Source organism: Lithobates pipiens, unplaced genomic scaffold (assembly GCF_037356315.1).
Source record: "Lithobates pipiens isolate NorthernLeopardFrog02 unplaced genomic scaffold, aLitPip1_a1.2 Scaffold_8, whole genome shotgun sequence".
Taxonomy (NCBI): domain Eukaryota; kingdom Metazoa; phylum Chordata; class Amphibia; order Anura; family Ranidae; genus Lithobates; species Lithobates pipiens.
The window spans coordinates 288,641,358-288,658,176 of record NW_027507903.1 but is presented as its reverse complement, the minus strand read 5'-3'; the positions used below and the strand labels follow the sequence as shown (position 1 = coordinate 288,658,176).

Here is a 16,819-nt window from a genome sequence, read left to right as displayed (position 1 = left end):
AGTGCAGAAGGAGCAACGCTTCCTGGGCCTGTGCCTAAAGTCAGCCATACATGGATCAAAATTTGGCCAGTTCAACAGGGACCGACTGAATTTCAATCTATGTATGGGCAGGCTGATTGTACGAAAGTCAATCCATTGATCAACTTGGGTACAACCAGCCTGTCCAAATTTTCTACATATTCATTGGCTGGATGGCTCTCCAACTGGCAGAATACAATCAAGTCATTTGCTTTCCTTCCACCCCTGGTGGAAAGAAAGAAAATCGATTTAACCTATGGCTTGCCTAACTGTTAATCCCTCTTATTTACCATATGGCATTTATATACTTTTATATTCCAAATTAGATTCTGTACACAATTTGGCAGCATTGTTTCATTTTTTTTCTGCCACTTTTCTTTATTATGTAATCTGTTGTCTCAGGCTGGCCATACACGAGTCTTTTTTTATTCTTTTTTTTTCGTTCAGCCAGCAAGTTGAACGAAAGAAAATTACTTTTCTCGCCTGCCCATATATGGAACATAATTTGGCTGGTTCCTGCTGAACCAGCTAAATGTCAATCCATGTGTGGCCAGCTTTACAAACTAACTAGTATGTCTCCCATTTTGTTAAATACCTTAAGGGAAATTATAGATTTTTTTTTCTATATCCATGTGAATGTGATCGGTTTAATTTAAACGATTGTTGACTGTCACATTAACATGAATCATCCTGTGTTTGTCCATGGGCATAGAGTATTTAGGTCAATATATAAAGTTTAAGGGTAACAGGAGCAAAAGCCTAATTTTACAGTGTCAGTATCCCATTTGTGTATATTCAAGCTTAAACAAGGACTTTTAAGGGGCCATTTACACACAGAGGAAGAACTAGTACATACACACATTACGTTAAATATGTTGGTTTGATTCACGAACATGCTTTTTGTTCAAGCAATGTATGTGAACATACTATCATGCAGTGTGCTGCCAGAAATGGTACATACACATTTTTTGGTGTGTTAGGCATCCCATTCAAATGAATAGGCTGTTTTTATGTACAGTATCTCACAAAAGTGAGTACACCCCTCACATTTTTGTAAATATTTTATTGAATCTCTTAATATGACACCACTGCAGAAATGACACTGTCCAAATTGGGCCCAAAGTGTCAATATTTTATGTGGCCACCTTTATTTTCCAGGGGTGTACTCACTTTTGTTGCCAGTGGTTTAGACATTAATGGCTGTGTGTTGAGTTATTTTGAGGGGACAGCAAATTTACACTGTTATACAAGCTGTACACTCACTACTTTACATTGTAGCAAAGTGTCATTTCTTCAGTGTTGTCACATGAAAAGATAAAATATTTACAAAAATGTGAGGGGTGTACTCACTTTTGTGAGATACTGTAACTCGCCCCTAACACACACTCCAGTGTTAGGAATGGATAGACACCCTATCAGAGAATGAGATAAATACAAATACTTTCTGTATTGCTAAATACAATCTATTTTTATTTAAAAATAAAACTAATAAAAAAATAAAATAAAATAGGAATAACTCATCCATGGATTTTACATAACTTTGGTCACAAATAAAATAAATAAATAAACCTAATCGGCTAGGTATTATATTATATTATTGAAAGTACATCTTATAATAATTATTTAAATTGTTATCCCTCCAATAGGGTTAATTAAATATATATATATATTATAGTTGCTTAATGGCATATGAGCGAGCAACTGGTACCATTTCACACCAAGCTTCTGTCTCCTTTATTTAGGTGTCTATTATTTAATAGGGGTAATTGCACATCTGACACCTAACCATGAGTTATAGCACAGAAGTTTCAAAATGACTGTCCTGCAATAATAAAATGACACCTTTGATAGCTGTTGTATAAAAACATACGTTTTATCTCTTTTTTTTTTTAGCTTTGTGACCAGTCATTGCCAGAACTGGGGGGAAATAACAAGCTGTAGTAAATCATCTTGCTGTAAAAACATCATGATTGTACTTTTAACAAGATGCGAGGTGCGTCCTGTCCAAACAGCCTCACCTGCTTCCTCTTTAATCCTCCCCTGTGAATTGCTATTGTGCTCTTTTTTTCCCCTCCTCTCACACCAATGCTTCACTGCTAGCGTTCCCTCTCCAAGAGGAGACTTCAAAACAAGGAAGCATGGCTTCCAGCAGTACAGGTGTATTGCCAGCTAGTCCAACTACTACTGATCAAATGTGACATAATCTGCACAGATTTCTTAAAGGTGGCCACGGTTGAAATAACATTCTCATAAAGTAATTATTATTCACATCCGCAGACACATTCAACTGAACATGGGGGGTGCCTTCGGGCACCTTGTCCCTATGTTGATGGGAACAAGAGCTTCTTCCCCACAACCCTGGGCGGTGGTTGTGCGGGTCTGCGGGGGGGCAGGACCTGGGGGCTGATACCCCCCCCCCATGTTGAGTGCATGTGGCCAGCCTGGTATGGTTCAGGGGGGGGCGGGGGCACTCGCTTGCCCTCTCCCTTAACATATTCTGGGCTGCATGCTCAAATAAGGGTCTGGTATGGGGGGGCACACCATTTTTTTTTCTTTTTTAATTTTGGTGTGGGGTCCTAAAATCCAGGTATGGTATGGAGTGGGGGGGAACCCACATCGTCCCCCCCCCCCATTTCACCCCATTTTTTTATTTTGTTTAGAATTACATTTACTATGTGCTGATATCATTTGTATAGGCGTTTGAGGAGCATTTTTAACACCCCTCAAATGCCTGCTTTTCATGCCAGTATGAACTTAGCCTTACAGTATCATTCAGGAGTTTCCAAACAGATCCAGGCACTAAGAATACTGTGTTGGTTTTCTGTGGTCCACCAGTCTGTTCATTTATCATTTCACACATAGAAATAGTAATACATGAAACACCGTTTCATTCAAATTTTTTTTTGTAACAGAGAGCTTGTTCTTTTTAAAAACAGACCTATTGGTTGGATTACCAGATGAAAACAGAAATAGCCTAAAAAGGCTTCATGCACTAAGGGAGTTAGAAAAAAATAGCTGCAAAGCCACTAGCAATGCCATAAAAAACAGCTGTAAAAACGTGCTTTTAGTAGCTTTTTGCATTGCCGTTAATGCGCGCTTAGCTGTGTTAGCTTTTAGCAGCGTTTCTCTGCCTGTATTCAAAATCAATTGTTCCCTATGAGAGCCGTCTTTGATCTGACTTTCTACCCATTGATTTGAATAGAAGTTGCATCTGAGTCAGATCATCCTGATCCGTCTTGTGGTGCGGCTTGTGCTCTGATGATCTTGAGGGGGAACCCCACACCAAAATGGGGAAAAAAAACAGCCATACCAGACCGAAGATTTTAAGGGTAAACCCTACAACAACAAAAAAAGGTGTGGGCCCCCCCATCAAAATCCATACCAGACCCTTATCTGAGCATGCAGCCTGGCAGGTCAGGAAAGGGGGGGATAAGCGGGGCGCAGATCCCTGCCCCAAAGCACCCACACCACCCATGTTGAGAACGTGTGGCCTGGTATGGTCCAGGGGGTGGGCACTTGCTCGTCACCCCCTGCCATTCCTGACCGGCCGGGCTTCATGCTCGTATAAGGTTCTGGTATGGATCTTGGGGGTGTTTTTGTTTTTTGGGTTTTTTTTGTGTGGGGTTCCCCTTTAACCTCTTGCCGACCAGCCGTCGCAGTTATACTGCAGCAGGTTGGCTCAGCTGTGGGCGCCCATTGGCCAGTGGGGGAGCCAATCAGCAGGTTCAACTGACTCAGTCCGCTGGCCACCCATGATCGCTCCATGCAGTGACACTAAACAAGGCAGATCTCCATTCTGACAGGGGATCACACAGAGATTTCTGCTATGCAGGAAGATGGATCTGTGTGTTATCCCAGGCAGCCCATCCCCCCATACAGTAAGAAACACATTGAGGGGAAACCCATTTAACCCTTTGATCGCCCCTAATGTTAACCCCTTCCCTGCCAGTGTCATTAGTACAATGTCAGTACATATTTTTAGCACCGATCACTAATAATGTCACTGATTCCCAAAGAAAGTCAACAATGTCGTAGTCCCGCTAAAAATCACTGATCACCGCCATTACTAGTAAAAAAAAAAAAAAAAAGATTATGATGATCCAACTTGGATGCGGATCCCATTCAAATCCATGGGCTGAAAGTCAGATCAGTTAAGACGGCTCTCATAGGGCACCATTGATTTTGACACGTCCAAAAAAAACGCTTTATGTGGCTAAAAGTTGTATCTTAACATTTCCACGCGTTTACAAGCAGTTCTAAGCATTTTGCGTTTGAAATGCCGGTAAACTACAGTCCTGTATGCGATTTATCTGCTTTAAAAAAAAGTCAGTAAACTCAACTACCTCTATATAAAGGACTGAGTTTACATGTACACATAAGATAACAGTGAGGAGAGTTTAGGGGGTGCTGAAAAAGAACGCCCAACTGCTCCTAACGTGAGTTTAGTTAGCAGCTGCAGTGTACATTAGAGCCTAAGAATTGGTAAGCTGCAGTATAAGAAATGTTTGCTTTTGGGTTTAATACCTCTTTAATAGGGGCAAGATTTAGGCAAACCTGTTGCTTTTCCTGCAAGGATATAGAACAAGTTCACTTTAATACACTATAATTCAGGATAACAAAGAGTAATTCAAAGAACACATGAAGACACATACCAAAACCTTAACCACCTGACATCCACGCTATGTCCGAATGACGGCCACAGCATGGATGTGAATTCCCACCTATCAATGCCCACGAGTGGTGCCAATCAGTGCCACATATCAGTGTAACCGATCAATGCCCATCACTGCCACCTATCAGTGCCCATCACTGCCACCTCATCAGCATATATCAATGACGGACAAAAATATCCCGTTTTAAATTTTTATAACAAAATTAAGAAAACATTTTTTTTTTTTATTTGGTCTTTTTACATTTTTTTAACAAAAAATAAAAATCGCACAGGTGATCAAATACCACCAAAATAAAGCTCTATTTGGGGGGGGGGGGGGGATTATAAATTTGGGTACAGTGTTGTATGACTGCGAAATTGTCATTCAAAGTGCATCAGAGCTGAAAGCTGAAAATTGGTCTGGATAGGAGGGGGGTTTAAGTACCGGGTAAGCAAGTGGTTAAACAAAACTTACATGACCCAATAACTGCACCTGTTAGCTGTACTGTATGTTTTATAGAATGACATCATTTATGTGTGTGCCTTCATTAAACTACCTGAATTGTCCCATGTGTGGCAGAAAATCCATGTGCGACAGTAAAGACAAACATGTCCAAGATGCATACATTGTCTTATTTCTGGATCATTAGCAGTTGAGTGAAGCCAACAGAGCTAAACGTAGTGAATATCTACAGTATGTCTGGATTCTTGGTGGCAGATGGTAAAATGGCTTGGTGGGCATGTTTTGTGGTGTTAGCTTCTTGGAAAGACGATTAGCCCATACAGCAGTCTCTTTAGCATGAATTAATCATGGTTCTGCCAGGCATGCAAGGAATTTGCTCCGCAGATCTTTGAAGGATCTGCCATTGTGTCTGTAACAATGGGTTTAAGCAGCACATTCCAGCCACCAGCAGCCCTGACCCTGCAGCCTACTCATGAAATGTTTGAACTGTTTAATTAATAAAACAAACAGTAATATCAGTGAAGGAATGTGCGATAAGGAAGCCTACTGTGGGAATAGGTGTTTAGGTGATCAGACAGGTGTACTTAACCCTCTTCTGCCCTGGTATTCAGCAGGGCCCTCTGATCCCTGCTGAATTGAATTGTATTGTAACTGTAATGTGTGCCCTCATGTAGTAAAGCGCTGCGCAAACTGTTGGCGCAGTATAAATCCTGCATAATAATATTAGCCTAAGTGCTCATTTACAGTAGCCTTAACCTCTGAAGAGCGATCCACAAAAGCTTGCAATTCATAGGGCGTTTGACAAGCAGTGAGGAGGTGTCATGTCATGTATGCCTAGGTGGCCCTATTCATTTGGGTAAGAGCACACATGGGATCAGATGGCGCAAGGGATCAGTCACTGTAAAGTCTCTTTACACGGATAAAAACAATGGTAAATAGGCTAAAATGTCAAAATCAATTGGGATAAAATGAAGATGCACCGTTGGCTGCAACAATCTTGAGAGGAGAAGCAGGGCTCTCTAAAGGATACAATGTGCAAAAGGGAGAGAAAGTGTGTCAGACTAAGTGCAGTATAAAGGAAAAGGCATTTATTAAAATGAAATGGCTGTATGTTTTAATTTTAATAAATGCCTTTTCCTGTATACTGCACTTAGTCTGGCACACTTTCTCTCCCTTTTGTACTATTCATTTGGGTGGGCTGTGTTTGGCAAGTAGTTCTACCCGCTGAATACACTCGCAGTGTTCATTTTAGTTATAGGACTAAAATGGCATTTTAGTTTTAGTCCCATTTTAGTCTTCTGCAATTGTTTTAGTTTTAGTCAAATTTAGTCAACTAAATCTCCAGTACAATTTAGTTGACTAAAATCTCCAGTACATTTCATTAATTGCAATTTAGTTGTAGTCATAGTCTTTTGACTAAAATGGCATTTTAGTTTTAGTCGTATTTTAGTCATCTCAATTGTTTTAGTCGTTTTTTATTAGACTAAAATAGTATTCATTTAGTAGACTAAAATGTTTTAGTCATTTTAGTAGACTAAATTGTTTTAGTCATTTTAGTCGACTAAGGCTTCATGCACACGAGACGCAGATGCAAACGCTGCTGGACACATGTTGAAACCGGCGTTTAGAAACGCGCGTTTTGCCGCGATTTTTACCGCGATTTAGCGGCGTTTTACCGCGTTTTACCGCGTTTGCGTCTAGAAGCGTTTAGTTAAGCTAACATCATAGACCCTCCCCAGCTCAAAAATTAACTATTTCAGCAATTTTGTGAGACCAGAGTGAGTAGCAGCAGCTGTGAGAGCTGCAGTGTACTTGTATTTAGCATGTCACTTGCCACGGCACCTGCCACAAGTTGTGGATTGTCCACTTGCCACATGACTTGCCACATCACCTGCCACGTCACTTGCCATGTCATCTGCCACAAGTTGTGGATTGTCCAACTGCCACGTCACCTGCCACAAGTTGTGGATTGTCCACTTGCCACGTGACTTGCCACATCACCTGCCACGTCACTTGCCACGTCACCTGCCACAAGTTTTGGATTGTCCACCTGCCACGTCACTTGCCACGTCACTTGCCACAAGTTGGGGATTGTCCACTTGCCACATCACCTGCCACAAGTTGTGGATTGTCCACTTGCCACGTCACTTGCCACATCACCTGCCACGTCACTTGCCACGAGATGTGGATTGTCCACTTTCCACGTCATCTGCCATGCCACCTGCCACAAGCTGTGGATTGTCCACTTGCCATGTCACCAGCCACATCACCTGCCACAAGTTGTGGATTGTCCACTTGCCACGTGACTTGCCACATCACCTGCCACGTCACTTGCCACATCACCTGCCACAAGTTGTGGATTGTCTACTTGCCACGTCACTTGCCACATCACCTGCCACGTCACTTGCCACGTCACCTGCCACAAGTTGTGGATTGTCCACTTGCCACGTGACTTGCCACATCACCTGCCACGTCACTTGCCACGTCACCTGCCACAAGTTTTGGATTGTCCACTTGCCACGTCACTTGCCACGTCACTTGCCACAAGTTGGGGATTGTCCACTTGCCACATCACCTGCCACAAGTTGTGGATTGTCCACTTGCCACGTCACTTGCCACATCACCGGCCACGTCACTTGCCACGAGATGTGGATTGTCCACTTTCCACGTCATCTGCCATGCCACCTGCCACAAGCTGTGGATTGTCCACTTGCCACGTCACCAGCCACATCACCTGCCACAAGTTGTGGATTGTCCACTTGCCACGTGACTTGCCACATCACCTGCCACGTCACTTGCCACATCACCTGCCACAAGTTGTGGATTGTCTACTTGCCACGTCACTTGCCACATCACCTGCCATGTCACTTGCCACGTCACCTGCCACAAGTTGTGGATTGTCCACTTGCCACGTCACCTGCCACAAGTTGTGGATTGTCCACTTGCCACGTCACTTGCCACGTCACCTGCCACAAGTTGGGGATTGTCCACATCACCTGCCACGTCACTTGCCACATCACCTGCCACAAGTTGTGGATTGTCCACTTGCCACGTCACTTGCCACATCACCTGCCACGTCACTTGCCACAAGATGTGGATTGTCCACTTTCCATGTCACCTGCCATGCCACCTGCCACAAGTTGTGGATTGTCCACTTGCCACGTCACCAGCCACATCACCTGCCACAAGTTGTGGATTGTCCACTTGCCACATGACTTGCCACATCACCTGCCACGTCACTTGCCACATCACCTGCCACAAGTTGTGGATTGTCTACTTGCCACGTCACTTGCCACATCACCTGCCACGTCACTTGCCACGTCACCTGCCACAAGTTTTGGATTGTCCACTTGCCACGTCACTTGCCACGTCACTTGCCACAAGTTGGGGATTGTCCACTTGCCACATCACCTGCCACAAGTTGTGGATTGTCCACTTGCCACGTCACTTGCCACATCACCTGCCACGTCACTTGCCACGAGATGTGGATTGTCCACTTTCCACATCATCTGCCATGCCACCTGCCACAAGCTGTGGATTGTCCACTTGCCACGTCACCAGCCACATCACCTGCCACAAGTTGTGGATTGTCCACTTGCCACGTGACTTGCCACATCACCTGCCACGTCACTTGCCACATTACCTGCCACAAGTTGTGGATTGTCTACTTGCCACGTCACTTGCCACATCACCTGCCACGTCACTTGCCACGTCACCTGCCACAAGTTGTGGATTGTCCACTTGCCACGTCACCTGCCACGTCACCTGCCACAAGTTGTGGATTGTCCACTTGCCACGTCACTTGCCACGTCACCTGCCACAAGTTGGGGATTGTCCACATCACCTGCCACGTCACTTGCCACATCACCTGCCACAAGTTGTGGATTGTCCACTTGCCACGTCACTTGCCACATCACCTGCCACGTCACTTGCCACGAGATGTGGATTGTCCACTTGCCACGTCACTTGCCACGTCACCTGCCACGTCACCTGCCACAAGTTTTGGATTGTCCACTTGCCACGTCAGCTGCCACGTCAGCTGCCACGTCACTTGCCACAAGATGTGGATTGTCCACTTGTCACATCACCTGCCACATCACTTGCCACATCACCTGCCACGTCACCTGCCACAAGTTGTGGATTGTCCACTTGCCACGTCCCTTGCCACGTCCCTTGCCACGTCCCCTGCCACGTCACCTGCCACAAGTGGATTGTCCACTTGCCACATCACTTGCCACATCACCTGCCACAAGTTGTGGATTGTCCACTTGCCACGTCCCTTGCCACGTCCCCTGCCACGTCACCTGCCACAAGTGGATTGTCCACTTGCCACATCACTTGCCACATCACCTGCCACAAGTTGTGGATTGTCCACTTGCCACGTCACCTGACACAAGTTGTGGATTGTCCACTCGCCACGTCACTTGCCACATCCCCTGCCACAAGTGGATTGTCCACTTGCCACGTCACTTGCCACGTCCCCTGCCACAAGTGGATTGTCCACTTGCCACGTCACTTGCCACGTCACCTGCCACAAGTTATGGATTGTCCACTTGCCACGTCACATGCCAGTCACCTGCCACAAGTTGTTGATTTTCCACTTGCCACGTCACCTGCCAGGTCACTTGCCGCGTCACCTGCCAGGTCACTTGCCACGTCACCTGCCACAAGTTGTGGATTGTCCACTTTCCACGTCACTTGCCACTTCACCTGCCACGTCACTTGCCACAAGTTGTGGATTGTCCACTTGCCACATCACTTGCCACCTGCCATGTCACTTGCCACAAGTTGTGGATTGTCCACTTGCCACGTCACTTGCCACCTGCCATGTCACTTGCCACAAGTTGTGGATTGTCCACTTGCAATTGCAATTGTTTAAAATATTTTTCTAATGGTTTTTCATCATTTGCAATCATTTTTGAGATTTTTAATGTAAAAAAAAAGGTCACCTTTAAAAACGCATATAAACGCAAACGCGGCTAAACGCGGTAGCGGCGTTTTGCCGCGTTTTACCGCGTTTTGCGTCTGAAACGTGGAAATTTTTGTTTCTGAACGCATTTTTTTGCTTCTGGAAAAACGAGACTAAACGCAACTGCATAAAAACGGAAAAAAACGAGACTGTGTGCATGGACACATAGGATAACATTGAATGAGTTCAGGGGCAGTTGAAAAAACTGTCCAACTGCATCTGAACGCGCGTTTAACTGCGTCTCGTGTGCATGAGGCCTAAATTAACACTGGCCACTCGGCGTTGCAAAGCATGACAGCATGTGTACAACCCTATCTGCTACCTCTGCAACTTAAAAAAAAAAAGTAGCTCAACTGCATGTTTTTGCTGAGCCCAACCAAGTGTAAACAAGGTCTTAGTTTGTAATTAAGTTACGTTCTGCAGCTCTACATATACAAATTCACTAAAGCTTCAACTAAACAAAGGGATTATTCGGCAGATTGACATTCAAGCTAAAGCCATAGCTGGCCATACACCAGTAGATTTCCATTTGAAAATGTTTGTTTCCAGAACGTTCAATTGATTTTCTAATAGTTAGTCGGGGTCAAATTGACATTCATTTTCAACCACAGTGACAACAAAACTCAAAGGAGCAGAATGGAAAACTTTTCTGGAACAAACTAAATTCTAAATGTAAATATGGCATTCATTCGGGTAAAAACGTTTGACTGTACTTCTATGATCACAGGAGTGTAGAACACGAACTGCACTCCTGTGATCCATGGAAGTACAGTCAAACGTTTTTACCCGAATGAATGCCATATTCACAGTTAGAATTTAGTTTGTTTGAGAAAAGTTCTCCATTTTCCATTCCCGTTTTCAGCAGAGAGAGGGCTGAAGGCTGCTGTCGTCTGATGTCACAGAGCCGGTCCAGGCTCAAGAAAGATCGCGACCATATGGTAGGGATCCACCCACATGCCTGGACCGCCACCTGGCTCAGTATAATGTAAAAAAAAAAAAAAAATCCATACTTCTCTTTTAATCATTTTGCAATGAAGCCTGTTATTACTTTTGGGATTCCATTATAAGAAATAGCCGGTTTAAGTAAACATAAGGGTTTTTGATGAAATTAGTTGACTCAGTGATGGCAAGAAAGAGAATGTTCTGACAAATGATTTTCCTACAAATGTTTAGCCAAAAATCTGAAAAGTTTGGTCAACTCTTTACTGGCATTCATTTGGATAATGAAGTGGCCCATCTAGTCAAAACTCAACCCTAAAGCTATGTTATCCGCTTTACAGATGAATAGACTAAAATAACTTTCATGGAGAAAATGCTACCCCAGGCTCACTTCAGTACTAACCATGTATGTGAAGGCACTTGATTACATCGGTGCTGAAAGTAAAGATCAGCCAATCGTGACCTGGAACCAGTATGAGATTGGAAACTAAAAGACAGGTGATAAAACATTTTTAGGAGAAGTCAGCATTGGCAGCTTTCATGTTTCTGTCTGTCTATCTGAATGTAAAACACAACCCATTCTATTTTGTACACAGCTCTCTCTGTCTATGTGTAAAGCTGTCCACATAGACCATCCTCCTCACCGCCATCGATGTTGTCCCTTCCACGCCGTGCACCACGATTGCTTCAAGCCTCACTTTTAGATAACTCTACTGCAGGGTAGTCTTCCCAGTCACGATTGCAGACTGACATTGGTGAAAGCTGGCGGTGCGGTGGAAGGTCTATCTGGACAGCTTTACCTCGGATGCCTGCATACTTAGATGTGCCTTTTTTAATCATCAACCATGTGAGTTGGTAAATGTTCCTTCATTAAATGTAATCATATTGCTACACTTAGATGCGCCTCTCTTCTCTTTTATACTCTGTAGCTCCTGCTGGATTTTGCTTCTAATCCCCTTGTGGAGGCTTCCATTTGTGGATGGACATTTTATGGTTACACAACCTATCACATTGCTATAATCTTTTTATATGGACTATAAACTGAGGGTTTGATTGTGGAACAAATCATTTGCTTTTCCATTATTTCTTATGTGGAAATTTGCTTTGATAAGTGCCTTGGATTGGTGTACTAGCTCCAAATATCTTGGCCACTAGATCTTGCTGCACTTAGTGGCCATGATGCCCTGTGCTGCCTGTATAGAGGTCCGTACACCTCAAAACACAGCCCTGAAGCAAGTTTCCATTATTATTCTTGCAATGGCAAACACTAATTTCTTCTGGGACACCTGCCTGGAAGAGACACCTCAGATGCACTTCTCACTGTTCAGCATAATCACATGGCTGTGCTGACTAGTCGGTGCTTGCCATTGGGAGCATTATGATGGATATTCACTCCATTATGATGGATATTCACTCCATTATGATGGAAATTCACTCATAATCACATGGCTGTGCTGACTAGTCGGTGCTTGCCATTGGGAGCATTATGATGGATATTCACTCCATTATGATGGATATTCACTCATAATCATGTGGCTGTGCTGACCAGTCGGTGCTTGCCATTGGGAGCATTATGATGGATATTCACTCCATTATGATGGATATTCACTCATAATCATGTGGCTGTGCTGACCAGTCGGTGCTTGCCATTGGGAGCATTATGATGGATATTCACTCCATTATGATGGATATTCACTCATAATCATGTGGCTGTGCTGACCAGTCGGTGCTTGCCATTGGGAGCATTATGATGGATATTCACTCCATTATGATGGATATTCACTCATAATCATGTGGCTGTGCTGACCAGTCGGTGCTTGCCATTGGGAGCATTATGATGGATATTCACTCCATTATGATGGATATTCACTCATAATCATGTGGCTGTGCTGACCAGTCGCCGTTTGCCATTGGGAGCATTATGATGGATATTCACTCCAGGGCTGCGTATTGTGTATGGACAGCAGCACAAGGCATGACAGCCTCTATGTGCAGCAGGGTCCAAAAGGTTGGTCCGGATATTTGGAGTTGGTTTACCACCTAATTTTTTGTGAAAAGCTGAACTTACCTTTTTAAAGAGTAACTCCAGTTTTATTGACAAAAAACATTCCCCTCTGGGTGATCTATGTACAATGCAAAGATTCTAACAAACTTTGTTGCAAATTCCTACCTTTTTGTTGTTCTGACGAAATAGCTGTTTGTTAGTCTGTTCGTGTACACAGTGAATCTGTTTATGAGTAATTGTACAATTATCAATCAGCTGCTGTAATTGTAGGGCTCTAATGAGGAAAGTGGCATGGTCTGCATCCCTTTAGACATGACTTCCCTTTAGTAGTATCTCACAAAAAAATTACATTTTTGTTGCAGGGGATGCCAAAACTCTGACGTGTTTCATACTTCTGGGAAAATCAGTAAGCCAAGCAGGAAATTACATGTTCTGTAAGATGCAATGCAATATGGCTACTTCAAGGTGTTCTGTACACAGATTGCATTGCAGATGACAGAAAGGTCTTTTTTAATAATATTCCATCATAATATGACTTTTGTCTCAATTGTATATGCTATATTTTTATTTTTTTACTTGCTTTTCCCCCCACAAAAAGTATATATATATATATATATATATATATATATATACACATACATATATATATATATATATATATATATATATATATATATATATATATATTAAACATTTTCAATACCTTTTTTTTTTGATCAGATAATCTCTGTTCTCAGCTGCATAGGGGGCTTAGAGAGGTGAGGTGTATAAACAATCTTCCCAGTGAATGGCTGTGCATGGGGGGGGGGGGGGGGTGGAGAGCATGTCATCACAGGTCTTGGCCATTGGAGGACAGACAGGCTGTTCCGCCAGCAGAGCCAGAAAATGAACAGGCTGGAATGGATGTGCGTCTGTGCCTAGTGTGGTCAGTTTAAAATAGGAAGGCAGGGGAACTGGCAGGATCACCAGGCAGTTCACACTAAAGAAGAATTACAAGGAGAGCAGGACACCTTTAAACCCAAGTACATGGTACAATAGACACATATCTGGAATATGAAATGTTGGGGTAACATTCTTTAATATGTAAATGCTACTACAGAAAACTACAGACCTGCTACAAAAGATGGTACAAGATTGGGGATATGTTATATAAGAATTCTTCCACATGTGAAAGCACACATCTAAAAAGTATCCCCCTTTACAAATTACTGTGACTGCATGTTATGTTCCCTACAGTAAGATCCATTATATAAGATCGAAAAATACATATGAAAAATTGGTTGGGCAGCACAAAAAGTGTCAGAAGAAAAGATAATCCAAACTTTGTCTACTTAGTCTATTCATTTAGTTCAAAATGTTCTGGTTCTGGCATTACAGGTACTGTGGATCCCTGTGGCAGTTCTTGTAGTGCATGTGATGTTACAGAAGGTTTTCTCTAACCTGCTCAGTAGTACAGGACCCGTGTCAGACTGAGGGGAGTTGTTGTGGGTTTTACAGAACAGGTCACAGATGCAGAAGCACAGGGGACATCCCGGTTCCATGCTTGTTCCATAGCTGTGTGCAGACTCCCTACACCACACTCTGTATACTGGCAATGTATACTAGGGGGATAGCAGTAGTAATAAAATTACCACCACGTATTGTTAATGTTCTGGTAATGGGAATACAGATTTTAGATATAGGGTTGGTCTGAACACATGCAGGCCTCCATCAATCCACCATCCCACAAGGTTACTGTAAGCTGCACTGCATCCAATATTTATGAGCAATTATAAGAGTTAAAACTATAATTATGGTGCTATGGCTGTATGGGGTTGCCTTTAATTTCCATGCTTAATTGAAATAATCATTTTGTCTATGAACTGAATAAAATTGATGTCTTTAAAAGGCACTTTTTCTTTTTTTCCCAGTTTTTGCATAAAAGAAGTGAACATACTGCATGTATCAGGATATCTGTGAAAGAACATGTGTTTGATTTTCGTATGAAAGCATGTGGGTGGCCTTCAGCTGTCACTGACTCAGTGCTCCTTTCTTTCTTATTCTTTTGCTAACTATTCTGTTACTTTACTTTCTTTAATTGTATGACTGGTAAAGAAGAACTCCAGTCCTTTCATTTGCTGCCTTACAGCCATGCTGTGTGTAATGCTAGGAAGCTCTTCTGCTGATGTTCGCCTTTGCGTATTATACAATTCCTAGGGTCGATTTTTTTTTTAAGATGGTGTAAGATGGAGATTGAATTAAATGAAGACAGTAATACAGTTTCTCCGCATCCAATTCGCATAAGTGTGATTTTTGCTGGATTTTTCTTTTTAAGACCTAAGTGTTAGCACTTATTTGGACTAGAATATTTAACCACTTCTTGCCTGTGTTGATGTTGCACACGTTTTTAACATTATTTATGTGTATATTGTAAGAAAATAACTATTGGATATATGTTATTTTATTTATATATATATATATATATATATATATATATATATATATATTTATATATATATATATTTTTTTTTTTTTTTAATAGTGGCAGTTGTCACTCTATTGGATGAGGCCTAAACCCAAAAGTTGAGAAAGTGAGCACTTCATAACAAAGTAAAAGCAAGATCAAATGGAGAATATAATAGTCTTTCTTGGCTAACAGAAGTCTTATAGTACCTCTGTTGGGCATAGTTATTATATTTAAATGTTTGTGCCAGCTGACAGGTAAAGAAAACTGTCTAAAAACTACGATATGAAATGCACAGTTTTAAATTATGTTTATTTTCCTTTTTGCAGATCAGTCAGGCCTTCTGTTAATTCTCCATGGCAGCTGCACAGACGTTCAGCCTAGCCTGTGAACCTGGGAACCAAATCCTCCATTCGTTTAATACGGACATCTACAGGTGCAATATGGGTAGTGTGAGCAGTCTGATAGAGAAACATGACTTTTCACAAGATGATTTCAGATTAGACTTTAAGCCCCTCCCAGATTCTCACAGCCCAGGGAATATCCTGAAGAGGAGTCTGAATCAAAGAGAACTGCTCAGCTACTTGAGTATTACAAAGAAAGATGGCAAGAGTGCCAAGAAGATACCTTCTGGACTGGGATTCAGGAGGGAACACAGCATGGAAGGAGAAGAAAATGACTACCCTGGCTTGTATCAAAAAGAGCACAGGAATACAGACTTCACCAAGACATCACTTCCGGAACGGGGACGTTTTGAAAAGGTATGTCCTTTTCAGTTCCTAAGATGGGGTGTCTTTTTTGTGAAGCTTAAATTATGCAATACAGAAAATTAATAGAGCTCATGTTGAACCCAAATTGTTCTACATTAAGTGTCATTGAACAATAGCATGTCATATTCTGTTTGTTTTCAGATTTTGCACTCATAGTTGTACTGCTAACTCATTATTTATTCTTATATTAACTGGTGCACACATAAAACATGTTTATATTTAGTTCCAATGCATGTACCTTCAGACCTCACATCAGCACCTTCAACTTCAGATCTCCTATACCTTCAGACCACTGATCAGCCACAATTCCTGCAACTTCAGATCTCAGATCATCTTTAATTCATTCATGTTCAGACCTAAAATCACCAGATTTTAGATCAGCCCCAATGCATAACCTCCAGGCCACACATCAGCCCTGATTCCTGCACCTTCAACATCAGGTCAGCCCCAGATTATCTTTAATTCATGCATCTTCAGACCTCAGATCAGATTCCCGCAATATCCGATCTCAGATCAGCTTTATTTCCTGCACATTCAAAGTTAAGATCAGTTCCAATTCAT

The 16,819-nt window shown here is 42.4% G+C and overlaps 1 protein-coding gene across 2 annotated transcripts in view; it reads left to right on the top strand.

Annotated features, from left to right (window-relative positions):
* N4BP3 (NEDD4 binding protein 3) overlaps window positions 1-16,819 on the top strand; it is an 84,795-nt gene that overhangs the window by 53,998 nt on the left and 13,978 nt on the right. Inside the window, exons 2-3 of one of the 2 annotated variants that reach the window (XM_077472370.1) lie at window positions 11,382-11,538; window positions 15,818-16,249. In XM_077472370.1, coding sequence (XP_077328496.1) covers window positions 15,845-16,249 — 405 coding nt within the window. In that variant the 5' untranslated portion in view covers window positions 11,382-11,538; window positions 15,818-15,844. The remainder of the gene's footprint in view (window positions 1-11,381; window positions 11,539-15,817; window positions 16,250-16,819) is intronic. The other variant, XM_077472369.1, reaches the window with a different exon arrangement.